The 15,472-nt window shown below is 39.5% G+C and overlaps 1 protein-coding gene across 1 annotated transcript in view; it reads left to right on the top strand.

The window, feature by feature from the left end:
- CDC5L (cell division cycle 5 like) overlaps nt 1-15,472 on the top strand; it is a 37,634-nt gene that overhangs the window by 16,780 nt on the left and 5,382 nt on the right. The window contains exon 14 of the mRNA XM_067294408.1: nt 2,049-2,246. Within this exon, the coding sequence (XP_067150509.1) occupies nt 2,049-2,246 (198 nt within the window). The remainder of the gene's footprint in view (nt 1-2,048; nt 2,247-15,472) is intronic.

Raw genomic sequence — 15,472 nt, 5'->3', positions numbered from 1 at the left:
AGCATGCCTAGTTAAAGGGTGCTGAATAGGCAGAATGGGTTGTCACTGGAAGAGCTCAGTAGGCCGTGGGCAGTCTGTCCTGTTTTGCATTGTAATCCCAAGTGAAATAGCAGTCCTGTACCATGGGTTCTAGTTCAGGATGTTCATTTGTTTAAATAGCTGCAGATGTTCCATTTTGCCACCAAGTTCACACGCGTAGTGCTGTGTTAGCTCTTTCAAAGAGTTTTACCTGTGAAGTTTTGCCAGTAACCTTTGGCCAAATGCTTACAGGCATAAAAATGAATGGAAAGGACAAGTCATGTGTCACCAGATCATCTGAGTTTTATGCAGACTCTGGCTATCTGAGACTTACACTTTGAACAATAGCTGTGGTATCTCGGCACCTAAATCCCATGTTCTTTAAAGTGACTCTAAGGATATACAAACAGATTTTAAATCTGTCTGCCTGAGCATATCTGATTCATGCTTCAAGAGTCTAAAAAGAGAAACACTGAACAGTATGTACTTCCAATTTGTTGTTAAATGAAAAATTATACTTGAAGATTTCTTAGCAGGAGAAGTTAAAGATGGAAAATACAGTTAGATCATGAATTTCTCTGCCCTGCCAAAGTGAGATTGTTCCCTTAGGAACACTCTCTGAGTGCTTTCTCTGGTTTGTTTTGAAGTGCAACAAGAATTGGGTTTTCTATCACTTCCCTTAGAGACTATTACACAGTCCAGTAGTTTTTGTCTGGAAACTTTCTTCAGAGTCCCTGGAAATTTTCTTAACTGATAGACAGAACTTTTTTGCTTCTTTGCTCCTGCTTGCTGTCTAACATTTAGAGTCATATCCCGTCTTTGTCTAAAATCAAATGAGTTTATGATGAACCAGGAAGCTTTCCCATCTCTGAGCTCTCATCTGGGGCTTTTTTTTTTTTTTGCTTTATTTCTTCTTCTTTTTTTTCCTTTTTTTTTCCTTTATTTCTTTATTTTTTTTTTAAGAATATCTTCCTACTAAAATCCCTTCATAAAATGTTCCTTTCTTTTCCTGATGTGTAGTCCTCTTTTGGGAAGGATTAGCAGTGGTGCTAAGCACAGCCCTCTAAGCTCATAAAGCTGTGGAACTCTTTTGCTATCACAACTAGATATTCTTAAGTAATTCCTCACAGTGTACAAATAGAAGCTAATTGAAAGTGAACCTTTTTAGCAACGTCTGGTGATGCTTGAATTACTTACTTGCCCGTGTTCTGTTCTAAAACATAAGTCTGCTTGCTGTGATGAGATATCTGATATGGAAATTTGTGGTGTGCATGTAAATCTGTTGAAAGGAAGGAGGTGCACTTACAATCAATGAAGTCCAGATTTGCAAAGATGTTTAGGCCTTAAGCTACAAATGAAATCTGGAGGTGCCTACATAGTTTTGTGGACCTGACTCTTTGCTAAAAAATTAGCATTGCAAGAACAACATGAATCTTTTCAGTTCACCTTAACTTACTTCATAAACTGCACTGGAAACAGCAGCATGCCCAAATCCCACAACAGAAACACAGAACAAACAGAAGTGTTTTAACTACAGTCAGAGGATTCTTTCCTTCATTGAATCTTATACAGCTCATCCGTTAATATTTAGAGTTGACTTTCCAGATTGTGTAGATTTTGCAAGCAAAAGGAAATGAAAAGTGATTTTTGTTTCATAGAACAGCTGCTTCTGCATGCGCAGTTGTCCCTCCCTTCTAGGTCCTCGCTTTTATCTCCGTTCTTCTGCAACAAGATGAGGTATCTAGCTGTGCCACTGCTTTCATTAGCTACAGCAGAGTGATGTCAGGTTTGGCCAAATTATATAAAATGAGGGATAGTTGCTCTGCGAGTAGCCTTCTAGCCTGGGTTTCATTTATAATCCACAGCATCTGTGTTAGATTTCATAGTTAGCTTAACCTGATGGTGAGCTTTTAGTATGAAAAGAGAAACTGCCCCTGTGAATTGCACACTGAAGGATTGAAAACAACAAGAGGAATTTTCTTGTATCCTGTGTATTGTAACTGCAATTTATTTCTCATCATTTCCAACAGGCACAAGATCTACTGGCACAAGAGATGGAAGTGGTAAAGCAAGGAATGGGGCATGGAGAGCTCTCAAGTGAAGCTTATAACCAGGTGTGGGAAGAATGTTACAGCCAGGTGTTATATCTGCCTGGACAGAGCCGCTACACAAGAGCTAACTTGGCCAGCAAAAAAGACAGAATAGAGTCACTTGAAAAGAGACTTGAGGTTAGTGTCACTTTTTCTCTGCTTTTGTGCTTTTTTGTGCTTTTTTTTTTTTTTTTTTTTGGTAACTTCTCCCTGGGTTTGGGTTTTTGTTTCATTTACTTTAAATAAGAGTTACAGGTTACTCTAAATTATTTGGATCTCTTGGTGGGTTTCCTTTTGAAAAGGTTGTTAAGAAATTCTCCAAGGGACTTTGTAGATGCTCTTGAGGTTTAAAACATCTTCTCTCATCATACTCCTTCTTTCTTAAAGTATTCCTAGAGTATTCTCCTACATAATTTCCCTTTCTACTATTAGATGTAAGACTCCTTACCTTCTTCTCAACTGGAGAGAAAGTCAGGCTTTATTCTGTTTTAATTCCATGTGGATTCTTTGCTGTTTTCTTGATCTCTGGATCACATACCTGATCTCTCTAGTTTTGCACTCTGTCTTAGATAGTGGCTGGTATGAGATATTTCACAGAAAGATGCTAAAAACACCAGCCTCCCTCTCCCAAAACTCTTCTCAAGTTCTCTTCTGAATTGCTTATGCTTAGGGCTTGGTTTCTGATTTATGAGAATTTGTGGCATATACCTTCCAAATACTTTACCATTGACAATTACATAAATAAAAGTCCAGACCCCACTGAATTCTTGCCAGACTGACATCCTCTGCGAATGCCAGTGATCCCCTAAAAAAGAGGACAGTTGATGTTGTGATTCCATTCCATTTTATCAGAAAATATTAGGCTTCCTTATGTATGTATTTTAAACTCAAAGTTAGAGTTTGGTGTTGTGTGTTTGCTTAACAATTTTTTTCTGTAAGTATAAAATGCTAGAATTTAGATAGCAACCTCTCACTGATGTGTCTGCAGTTTGAGTACTATAGGAGGACACTGGTACCAGGAGACCAGCAAATGAAACTAGACCCTTCTCTGCTTTCAGAGAGCCAAAATCTGCACTTCCTGGATTACTGCTCTTCCTTTGAGCTCCTCCGTAGACTGCTTCATACGTTTAGCCTCAAATCTATTTCTTGTCTTCCATGCCAGCTCTGCCCAATTCCTCTGTCTTACTTGTTGCTTGTAGGTAGAATCCAGTATACCTGCCCAGTTAACTGGTTGAGACTAAGCTGCAAGGAGGGCACGTGCATGCAGAGTCTCCCCCAGTCAGGTTAATGTCCTGGTCTGTATGGAAAAAATACAGTCTCTGCAGATTACTCTTACTTCTCAGATCATTTTCCTGATCCAGTTTGTGATGTGGCTTTGAGGACCCCTGTGCTAACAGGGTACTGAGATTGGGTCACTCTTGTTTGGGGGTTTTGGTTTGTTTCAGAAGCAGTGCTAGGTCAAATTATTGTCAGATTATGGATAAGGGTTTTGGGGGGTTTTTTTGTTTTTTTTTTTGGTAAAGAGCAAACTTGCAGTTTCCTGATATGATTAGCTTGGGGGAGGGAGAGGAGGGAAAGGGAGAGATCATCTGAGGTATGTTGCACTAAGTAGAAGAAAGCAGTTCAAGTCTTTTGACATTGATTTCCCTTGTCCTGTCCCATCTTCATAGTATTTCAGCCAAATACTCCCCACAAAATGCAAAAATACACAGCTTTCATGAGACAGAGTTTTAAATGGTTTCTTCCTGCAGAACATGTGTTGGTTCAGACTTAGAAGAAGTTATTAACTGTTTCTCAAAATACCATTTTAGCCTAAAAGTCTCTTCAAATTATGCAGGCATGAGACTTTTCTTTTTCAACAGTAAAAGGAAACTCCATTTTAAGTGCTGTTGTGTTTAACATGAACATGCCTCCTGTTGCTAGAAGTAAATGTTCTTGAACAGCTACTACCACAGAAATAAACCGGAAAGGCTGACTTGTCACTTGATTCATATATGTGAAATGCAGAGTGAATGCATGTTCTGTAAAGTCTGTTGGTCAAGAGTGCCCTCCACATGCACCACTCGGCGGCTGTTACTCAGCCGTTTGGGCCAGGAGCAGTTCACATCCATGTAGCTTATTTGCTGGGTTAAGCTGCTGCATAGCATTAATAGAAGAGCACTTGTCATGCTGCTGCTCACCCAGCAGAGAGCACCGTTGCCCTGCCTAACGCTGCCTGCTCATTAAGGCTTTCGCTCACAGACGCTGCTCTACTGTATTTTCATAAAAACAGTATCCGAGTGCAGCAGCGCCCAATTTGCATGGCAGCAGGGGCTGTGCTGGCATCATGCCAGCAATCTGAGGGCTGTACCTAATTTGTGTACAAATGCTTTTGAAATTTAAATATCTTACGCCCAAAACTACATTAGAAGTACGTTATTAAAGTTGCAAAGTCAAGCAGTCAAAAGTTAGGGAATGCACAAGCAGCCTTACTCTGGCTGCCTTAATTTGCCTATGCATACACATTATGAGACAGTCTTTAATTACGTGATTACAGCCTAGTTTTTCCACAGACTCATTTACTGCACAGGGTGAATGATGCTTGCTTAATAAGTAGCTATTGAATATTTTGTTTTTCTCTTTATTGTTCAAGTGTGTGGCCCTGTGTCTTTATGCTGCATACTATTTCTCGAGTCTGAATTGGTTACTTCTGTGTGGGCTTTCTTGTGCTGGTGATCTCTGTTCATCTCCTCCCCGTATTTCAATGACGGGTTGTTAGTGGTACACTCACTAAGGATACCGAGACAAAGAAAGTAAGATCAAATCATCCATTCATCAAACTGCTGTTGCTTTCATTCGCTCTGTAAGTGTGCATTGCTCGGTAATCACAAGATGGTCACCCAGAAAGCAAAGCGCAAATCAGAGGGCCAGTCTATGAAGAATCTGATTTCATGTATTTACCCAACATTGCTCAGAACTCCATAGAAGAGCTAGTTAACAAAATCCAGCTATGTCTACGTTCAGTTGCTACAATCATGGGACTTAGTGTCTCACTAGTGTAGCTGCAGGTCTTCAGATCAGCTGGGAGCTTTGAGCAGTGCTGGAAAAGGGTGTAATTGCTTGGTGCACGGGTAGAGTGAGAGACCAAGCTTGGGTATGCCTTCAAATCACCACATACCCCAGATCAGTCAGGTGTCCAGGGTCTGCAGAGCTTGCCGTGCCCCAGAGCTGCAGGTGCAGGGAAAATACTGCGCTGCCTTCTACTAGCATTTGTTGAGCGTAGGTACAATCTTGGTAGAGTTAAGTTTGAGCTGAAAATCTCTCCCAAATATGTGCAAACTGCAGTTTACCGTGGTTCTGTAGCCTGACCTATTTAGAAGGTTCTTCTCAAAAGCAAGGAAGCATATAGTTTTCAAAGTACAGGTCACCAGTTGAATCTTTTTTTTTTCTTTTTAATAATAAATAAAAAGCATAGCAATTTAAGGAACAAATGAATATACAATGAAAATGAAAAGCACAGCAATTATTTTTTTTCTACCCTTATTCTCAAAAATGGTAAAACCACCTTCATTTTAATGTTTTTTCCAAGGAAAGTTGTCTGAAAGCAATATCAGTTGAAATAGATATTTTAATGGGAAGTATCAGGCAATCTTAATGAAAAGCAGGGATATTAGCTCTGCTTTCAGTACCCCAGGATATTTGCTTGTACTCTTGCATCCTTTGAGAGAGGAGTAGAAACTGTAAAACACTTTGCCAGCAGCAGAAACTGCTGTTGGTCAGCTTTTGGGGCTGCCTCTTCCTCTTCAGACTGCACTAAGAACTGTAGCAAAAAACGTGAGAGTTTAGTAGTATTTGCTAGAGACAACTGCACATTGGGGTAGTCGCTGCATAACACTTCCATATGGGACTGCAAACACCCTGCAGATCTGGTGCAAAAAAGCCCGTTATTTCTAGTGCTGTCTTCACTGCTTAGAGATTGCTGGGTGGATTGATGGCATGAATGAAGGCTCGTCTTTTCCCTAATTGGCCTCTTTTCACTGCCTGAGTGATTTAGTGATGGTGGTCTCGTGTCCGCTGACATGACATTTGTCTCGCTCAAATTGATTGGGATATCGCGAACAGATTTGTGCTGTTACTGATGGGCTCGGGCAGGCAAAGCAGAGCAGTTGTGGAGAGCTGCTGTTTGGCGAGATACCCTGTCCAGGCATAATCAGCGATAAGGTGCAATTCAGTGATAATTTTAATTTTTTGATGTACTGTTATGCATTAGTAATACTTTTCATTCTTATTTTGAGCATTTTAGACTCTTTGAATATGGTACTTATTTTGCCGAAGAGTGTTACAAGGTTCATGTATGAACTTTTTCATGTTACCAGTAGACAGTTTCAAGCCCATGCAAGTTGGTCTCCGTGACCTCACTGTATGTCTGTGGTACAACTTAGATTTGCTTGACTCCAGGTGGGATTTTTGATCTTTCCAGCAACTTCTAGAGGTTTAGCATATTTGCTCAAGACTAGACTAGCCTGCAGGGTTAAATCCTTTCAGGAATGGGAGTTCTCTGAGGTGCACAGTGGCATTTAGTGCTGCTACAGTTCTCTGCAACACTTGGTACTTCCTTCTCTTCCGAGCAGCCTGTTTATAAAGTAAAATATTCCTACCTAAACTTCCTAGTTTAACATACACCCTATCAGGTAAAGTGAGATAGTAGAGGCATCTATTTAACAAGCTAGTTGCTTCCCTTTGTAATTCAGAACATAACAACTTCCTGCCAGCATTACTTTGTCTTTGAAGAGTGTTCATAATGTTGGCTTGCAGCATACAGATACTTTTCTACCAGTGTGGTAGTTATGTCATCATTTCAGTTGATTGCTAAATTATAAACATTATTGAAAGTCTGCGGGGGAGGAAACTCCAGTTACAATGTATATGCAAAGCACAGTGAATTATCCATCCCACAGTAAGATTTGCAATATCTTGTTGTGTAACCACAATGTACTGAAGCTGCATTGGCTAGTGCTCTTCTCTTGCTTGCTACTTTGTACACAGTCCTAATGAACAATATGGTAATTTCCCAGACCAAAGAGGCCATTTTTGCTTTTCATTGCAGCCCAAGCCCTCTGAATTAGCTTTCACTGGAAACCAGTGTCCTAGCTGGATTTTTGTGGATTGCATGCTATGTTCTACTACAAGGTGTTTCAGTTAACTAGTTTACTGGAGATTGTATTTTTATTTTCTCTAGCTTCCATGTTTCTAAAGCTTGCAATTTCTGTTGCATTTTCAGGTGTGCTGTTATTGAGCTAACTACCTGTAGAAAATAAGAGAAGAAATTAAATAAGAATTTATGAGAGAAGTTAGTCATAAGACTAAAATATGATGGCATCTATGGAGAAGTTGAGCAGTAAACTTTTGTGGTCAAATGTATTCATTTGTACTACTGTGTTACCTTAGTGAAACCCCCTTTTTTTAACAAGGTCTGTGGAAATACAGTTGGCCGCAGAGGATCATGTCACAGTTGTCAGTATTCTTGAATATTGACTGTTCAAATTCTAATAGAGAAATATTTATGCAAGACAGCTATTGTTGTGTCTGATCTCTGCTTAATGTACAATTGATCATCACTTTCCAAGTCTATTTAACAAAATAGTTTTGGAGAGAACATACTTTTCTTGCACAACATAAATAAATGGCAGATCCTTCAGGAATCATCTTTACCTGTGTGTGAAAACACTTTAGCTGCTGCCAGAAAGGAACAGTGCTACATAACGGCAGGAGGGAGCTGGAGAGAGTTACATCTGCCCTTGCACCAGTGCTTTTGTAACTCTGCAGTAATCTGGTCCAGTTCATTGAACTGGTAGAAAAATAATTAGATTAAGAAGCAGGTCCCTTTCCACAGCAGCTGGCTGTTAGTTCAGCTTAGCCATAACACGAAGTCACAGTTTTGTTCGCAAAATTTTGGAATATTTGTGGGACCCGTAATGAAGTTACTACCCCTAACCTTGCTGATGAGGAAAGCAGTAAATAAAAGTTAATCTGTTGCCAAGTATCAATGTCTACAATAAAAAATATATATCTTTTAAGGAAAGATAAACTGATTTAGTCTGAAATCTTCAGTTTTCTTTCTAGCGCAACTGAATATTCAGTGCCTAGTTTTGAGCAAGTCCCAGGAGTTCAGATTCAATGCACCTCGTTTTAGCTTCCTAACTAAAGCAAATGGGATAGGACTGTAATTGCCTTAGGCTCCCTTCATTGTTGGTAGAGAGACAAGGTACCTCCTGAGAGCAACTTGGCCCACTTAAGCATTGAATTTCCCTCTTGAGGCACCTGTTTTTCTCTTTTTGATTACAGAGGCACCTAGAGTGCATCAGATAAGTGAAACAGAGCTAGGTCTTAATGCCTCTCCGTCCCTAGAACAGGAGTAATGCCTGCCTTATAGGGCACTGCGGTTTTGTTTGTGAAGCCCTTGTAGGGCTGTGATTGGAAATCAGTATCTAAAACTGCCAAATTTTAAGTATGCTTGTAATACCTGGAGAGCAGTGGTCTTTTCCAATCACAGCTTGTTGAGTGGAGCTGGAGCTTTGCATCTTTGCATGTGGCAAGTCTGGAATAAAAACCATTGTCCACTGTGCTTGTGATGAATTAATTTAAATTTGAGACTTTTTGTTTTTTCCCCCACAATTTACATTTGCAGTCAGAAGCCCCCCCAGCCTCTCTTCATCACCATGAGCATGTTCTGGGGTTTGAAGTCTGCTTGGGAAGGAGGGAAGAGATCCAATTGTATTCAAATCTTAGTAGTCCTCTAGGACTTCAACTCTTACAGCAATGACATTTCCCACGCTGCCTGTTGAACAGCTTTGGGAAACAGAACTATTCTGCTGTTAAACTGTTATTTTCAAAGGGAAATGCAAGTAGTTGGGTTTTGTACCAAGTCCCTGACTGGTAAGACTTATTTTGGGACCTTTGGAAGGAAACAGATGAATGCTAATAAGACAGTTCTTCATATTCCTGCTTCTGCAACCTTGCCTGTGTATCAGAAATTGGTCTTCAGATTAGCCTGGTATGTTGTGCTTGCTTTGTTCTTCCTAGGTCATGATGTCTGTAGGGTTGGATAACTCTTCTGTATAGAAACGAGCCTTTATCCAGTTGATGGACTTGATGCTGTGAGTGTAATAGAACTCATTCCGTGTCCCCAGTCCAGGATGTGCCAACACATCTAAATGGATCAGGAAATGGACACTTGAAAAAACGTTTTTTAAAAATGAGATTAAATTGGGTAGCAGATACCATTTGGCCAGTTGCTTGTAAAGTGGTGGAAATTCCACCCTCGCCCCCAATCTCTAAAACCACTAGTTTCTTATGTGTTGCTGTGGTGAAATCAGGTTATACCTTTGGAAATGTAATTCATAAGGGGAACCCATGTGTTTAGGAATAAAGTTCAGCATCACTGTTGAAAAATTTTTTTTTGACAGAGAAATATATAAATTAATACGATCAGTGGCTGGAAGCCACCTCACCAGCAGACCTGTTAGCTCTCCAGAGGCTATCCTAATGCAAAGCAGTCTCATCATTTGTGAATGTTGTGCCAGTGTGAATTGCTGCTGCTGAAGTAACTTGCTTCATTGATGCTTGCCTAACGATAGCTGCAGGAATGGAGTAGTAGTGACTGCTGCAAGCTGTTAACTCGATTACATCAAGTGGCTTCTGTCATGTATTAAGAGGGAACCAAGCTATCTGCTAACTTGTTTGTTGCACGAGCTTCCACAAGATTGTTAACTTCTTCTCTGGAAGAGACCAGTCTGAGAACTCTGGATTTCCAGTGATAATTTTTGAAGGTAGTTCTGCTGCACTTGTTGCCATATTGTCTTATCAGGCACAGTAGTAATCCATTTGCTTACAGTTAATCAAAGCTGCTAGCTTGAGGTGGTTGTTCCTGTCTGTTATCCTATTGTATTTTTTTTTTTTTTTTTTTTTTACCAGGGAGAGATGGACAGATTTCAGAAAAGCTGAGTAAAAATACGTTACTTGTTCTTGTCTTTAATCTGTGCTCTTCTAGCTGTGTCCCTGCTGTGATTGTGATACATGGGTATCACTGATAATACTGCTAGTCTGAGAAGCAATTCCCAAATAAAGGTACTCAAAAGAGGCTCTAATCTACATCACTTTAGATCAACAGTGATTGCTAACTTATCCAGTCGTTTTCTGTATTATTATACATCTAGATAGTTGGAAGCTGTGAACTTCTATGGGACCACTAGCTCTTGATATTCTATGTGCTTTGCACTATCTTTACTCAAAAAACAGTCCTACCAAATCATATTATGATATTTGAAGGCGAGTTGTCATAATTCTTGAAATGTATTTCACATTGAAATTACTGTTGGTTTATTAGTTTTGACTATGGGTAGAGAGAGTAGCCTTCTACAGATATCAGTAAATCATAGTGATATATGATCTACATAATAAAGTACAAAATAGTAGTTTATCCTGAGGCCTCCCTATTTAACCAGGAGAAGGCAGCTTTATATTCCTGTGCAGTCTATGAACATTTGGACTAATTTCAAGTCTGAAGTTGCAGTTGTATACAGCACTACCTTAAATCAGGGGACACTTGTGACTGAATTTTTTAATGAAAAACTCAATGTGGTCTGAGTAAGTTAGAATTAGATCATACTTTGCCATCTCAAAATTACACACTCTGTACCTTTTTAACTGCTCTGATACTGATCAGTACCTTCTCTTAATGATCCTTTATCCTCGTTACATTAAGTAAGCACCATCTTCAGTGTCACAGAAAAATGCTGAAATTGTGTTAAGCCCTGGAGTAGATACTGTTGGTTAGCTGAGCTAATGCTAATGATGAAGTCAGTTTGATAGATTTGAGCCCATTTATATTCTACATTTGATTTGATTTGAGCCCATATTATTCTACATCAGAAATGCAATTGTTTGTTTGACAGTAGCTCCAAGAGCCTCCAGCTGAGATGACTGTTCTCATTAGCTAACCTAGAGGTAGGCACACATGTTGTGGTAGAGTGCATCACCGCACTTGTTCAGGCAAATCCCCTAAACATGCAGAGGATGCCCTGGCGTTACAGTCATCGTTATCCCTGGGATGGTTTGAAATGCTGGTGAACCTGTTCACTGTAACCTGGTGTTGAGCGGAAAGCTGTGCTCTTGGTGTGAATTACCTCATTCCAGCTATTCTGGTTGCCTGAGTCCAAATGTGGCAAGTTCACAAACCCTGCTACTTTAAGTTAATCCAGCTCATGCCAACAGAATTGAGTATGGGAGGGCTGCTTGTGGGTCTGAGTTGAGGAGGGAAGTTATAGTAACATTTTGAGTGTTCCTATATAGATTCCAAGAGTAACCTATGCAGCAGCATAACTGGAGCTGACAGGGGATTTCTCTGCACAAGCTAAACAGCTTTATGATGATATGTGGATTCTCCAAGGTCATGAAACAAGTTGATTTACTTTTGACTATGGCTCTGGTACAACACTTCTGTCACGGTTTTTTACCCATCCGGCATGATCCTAAAGATCAAGAAGAAAACAAGAATATCTGCTGGTGTAATGGAGAGAAAACAAAACAAAACACTGTGTATGAAAAAACACTCCTCTGAACTGAGGAGGAGTGTCCTCAATAGATGTAGTGATACAAGGAACTGTGCAAATGTAGTGCTAAATGAGCTTGAAAGGTTATCTAGAGCCCTGCTTCATGGTCAGTTCTACCTAAAACCTTCCCAGTGGATGTTTGTTTAATCTTAAAGGGAGATTAGTTTAATCTTAAGAGGAGATTCCATAATTCCCATAGGCAGTCTTTCCCAATTCTTTCTTGTTGTTACAACTGACCTTCTATCTAAAATTTCCTTGCTAAATTTAAGTCTCTCCTCCTTTTTGAGTGGACATAAGAATTCTTTGTTCACAGTGATCTTTTGAATATTTAAAATATGTTGTTGTTGTATTTTCACTCATTTTCTCAATTTTGTTGGATTAAAAAGACCCTCCTTTTTTTTTAATCCTCTTTTTTAAGTCATGTTTTATAAACCTCTAATTACCTTTGTTGTTCTGTTTTGGATTCTTCATTTGGTGTCTCATGCAGTACCAAAAACTGGACACAATTCCCTAGTTCAGGCCTTACTAGGCATGAGGGAAGGCTCTTATATAAAAGAGGCTTGGGATGAGATGAGGCTCTTACACTTGCCCTAAAATCATGTATCATTCTACCCCTTGCCCGTACATGCTGTTCCGTTTTGCTGTAGCCAGTACAAAAGTCAGTGGAACCAAAGTTGGCCAAGAAGCAGTACAAAATAAACAACTAAGTAGAGAAATCTTTCAGATGTCTTTACAATTTCTGCTAGATTCATGGGGGAAATGGTTGTCAGATTTTACTGAAATGCATTTCTTAGCTTTAAGCAAATAATGTCGACTACTGTTTAAACACACCTCTTCATAACTGCTTGGAATTTTTAACTTGGTATCTGAGCCTTAAAATTTTACGAAGCTTGAACTAAAATTATATGCAGTTGTTGGCATTAATGCAGCAGTCAGCAATTTTTATTAAATAGTATTTGTTAAAAAAGTTGAGACCTGCTTTTGACCTTTCCATAGTAGGTCCTAAAACCCTGTAGATGGGAGGGAGGAGGAAAGGTGGTGAGTGTTCACATTTCTCTCTACAAGCTGGGAAGGAAGAAAGGGCCCTTATTTCTGGTTTCAGATACCGTGCTTGGAAGACTTTTTTTTTTTTTTTTTGTTGGACAGCAGTTGAGGCCTATAGTAATCCAAATGGACAAGGAGCTGAGTAGAAAAGCAAAGTCTGAATAGCAGTATGCAAACTAAGGCTCTCTAATAATTAAAAATAAGAATATCCAGAAAAATGCAGAAATACTAAGTCCAGTTCTCATTATCTGAAAATTTGAGCACTTAATAATAAACCTTGGATTTGGACTGGCTTCATCTTTCTTGGAGAACAAAAATGCTTCAATGTATCTTGCTCACTAGACCAGTAGACCCTTAGGGTGGGATTCATCTGCCTGACCTTAGGCAGCCACTTCTGAGCCAGCAGCCTGTGCTCCCCTCGCAGACGGTGGAGAGGAATAAGCACCTCTGTGTCAGGCTTAGTCTCGTTCTAGGGCAGTTACCTTCCCTGGGTTAGATGAGCCATGTCCTAGAGCTGCCGGTTTCTCTCCTGTTTATGGAAGGATCTGGGGTGACAAGCTCAGATATTGATGTCTAAAGCCAAGCAAGGTGAATCCCAACTGAGGTATGTAAAAAGTGTGGGACCAACCGAGTACTGCCACTACTGGTGGTATTTGAAGCGTACTGACCCTTCAGGGCTTCTGACCCCAGTGCCCTGCCCCAGCCTCCTTTCTGCATGATGGAGATTTATAACTGTTTTGCATGTCCTCAAGTACTTGGTGTTTAACATTTGAGTAGAAAATTAAGTTATTGACAGATTTGCACTCAGAAAGACAGAGTAGCAGGACTTTTCTAAATGGTCTATTTTAGAGACCATTGTGTCCTAGAACAATGTCATTTTGCTTGGAGATTCATTTGGCACCAAACATACCCTATGTAGTCTGTAATACAGTGAAACAACGCAGGACAGCCTTTCTTTGTTACATTAGACCTCTGCTGAAATAAAATTCTGTTTGTCTGTACATCCATTTATTCTATGGTCTGTAAATGTCAGTGGTTCTCAACGCACGTTTTTCATTCAAGGAATAGTAATTGGAAAATAGTTCATTTACCACACAGCTGTATTTGTTGTTGCAGTAGTAGCATATTATTTACCAGTGAAGACATTTAAAGCTTTCATACTTTTCCATCAGAGAGTATCCTCACAAATCCCTAATCTATTTATTTAATTTTCTCTAGATTTATATAAATATTGAAAAAGAGGCGCCTTTCTGTATGCTTAAAGCACCTTGGGCATAACTTAAAACTGCATTGCAAACAGTATCTGAAAAGTGTAGCAGTCTGCATCTGTCTCCTCAGGAGCAAACTAGACAGCTCAGAAGGTCAGATTTCTCTTTCCCTCCTCCATTAACAGTTTTCTCCTTTTCCAGTCGCTTTGTTTATCTCTGCTCTGCATACTGAAACTGTTTTAAACAAGGGAATAAGTTGTTAAGGAGTAGGGCATTTTCAAAAAAACATGTAGCGATGTAATGAAGTATATTAATAAAGTTGGAATATTCAAAGGTTGATGAAATGCACTTTGCCATAGCTTGGTTCATAAAGCTGTAAAGACTATGACAAGTCCTAGTGGTTGGGGTTATCTGGCTCACTGAACTTATCACTGTACAGGACAGATTATAAAGTAGTTCTTTCCCTAGGGAGTTTAGTTTCATGGGTAAAAGTGGATGATACATTAGGTAATCACAGGTCTCAAAGCAATGAAAAGTTTCTCTTTGGTTGATGGCTGTAATTTTTGTGTATGTAGGAATGTTAGCGAGCAAAACTTTGATTTTTAGTGAAACAAGGCAATGATTGGTGATGTAGCTACTGTGGTTCTAAGTTAAACTTGTGTTTTAATAGTTGGGAGACTTGAACATTTTTCTGCATCTCCTGCTCTAATACACCTTCTACTGTGGCAAAGCGCAAAATCTGATAAGCCCGATTCCTACTTTGTTGAGCTCAACATCTTTCACACAATGCTTTCTGGAAGGAAAAAAAAAAATTTTTTTAAGAAAGAGCCTAAATCAACCAGGAATCCATACGTCCATATTTAGAGATGCTACACCTCACCGCAGCTTTGTTCAGTGGTATGTTCCTGTGTCATTTGTTGGTTTGTGATTCAGTGTTAAGGATTACCTTGGTGCTGTCCATCAGGCTTTAAAACTGCTGACAGCTATTTCAGTGCCTTGACTGTCCATTTAATTTTGCCCCACTGAATAAATGTACAAAAATATACAAAGGATTTTGGTACTTTTCACGCGTATAAATGTTATATCAAACATTTACAACATGTTACTGTGACTATGATTGTTTTTTTATTTTGTTGTGTCCCAGGTTGGCAGAATTTTGTAGTTTACACGTCCATTTCAAATTCTAACTCTGAGTTATGGCTTTAGAGGACTGACTTGGACTCCCTTGGGGAACCAAGACATGTAAATCCAGAGTGCGATGGGTAGCGCTTACCAGAATGATACAGGAGAGAGAGCTTGACTTCTAACACACTAATTGCTTTGTGGTTTTGATATCACATTTTAATCTCATCACTTTGTCATATCTGCCATGTACCGTATCAGATTGTAAAGTGTGGCTTTTTGCTTTTGACTTTTTCCAATGACCCTAGACAGTTAATTCATCTTTCTAACTCAATATCTGGCTGCCATTTGAAGATAATCTTATATTCTCACTTTGAGATCCATAAGGGGAAAAGCCCTG

The sequence above is a fragment of the Apteryx mantelli genome, chromosome 3 (assembly GCF_036417845.1).
Source record: "Apteryx mantelli isolate bAptMan1 chromosome 3, bAptMan1.hap1, whole genome shotgun sequence".
Taxonomy (NCBI): Eukaryota; Metazoa; Chordata; class Aves; order Apterygiformes; family Apterygidae; genus Apteryx; species Apteryx mantelli.
The sequence above is the reverse complement of the archived record's forward strand: the minus strand, read 5'-3'. Positions and strand labels throughout refer to the sequence as shown.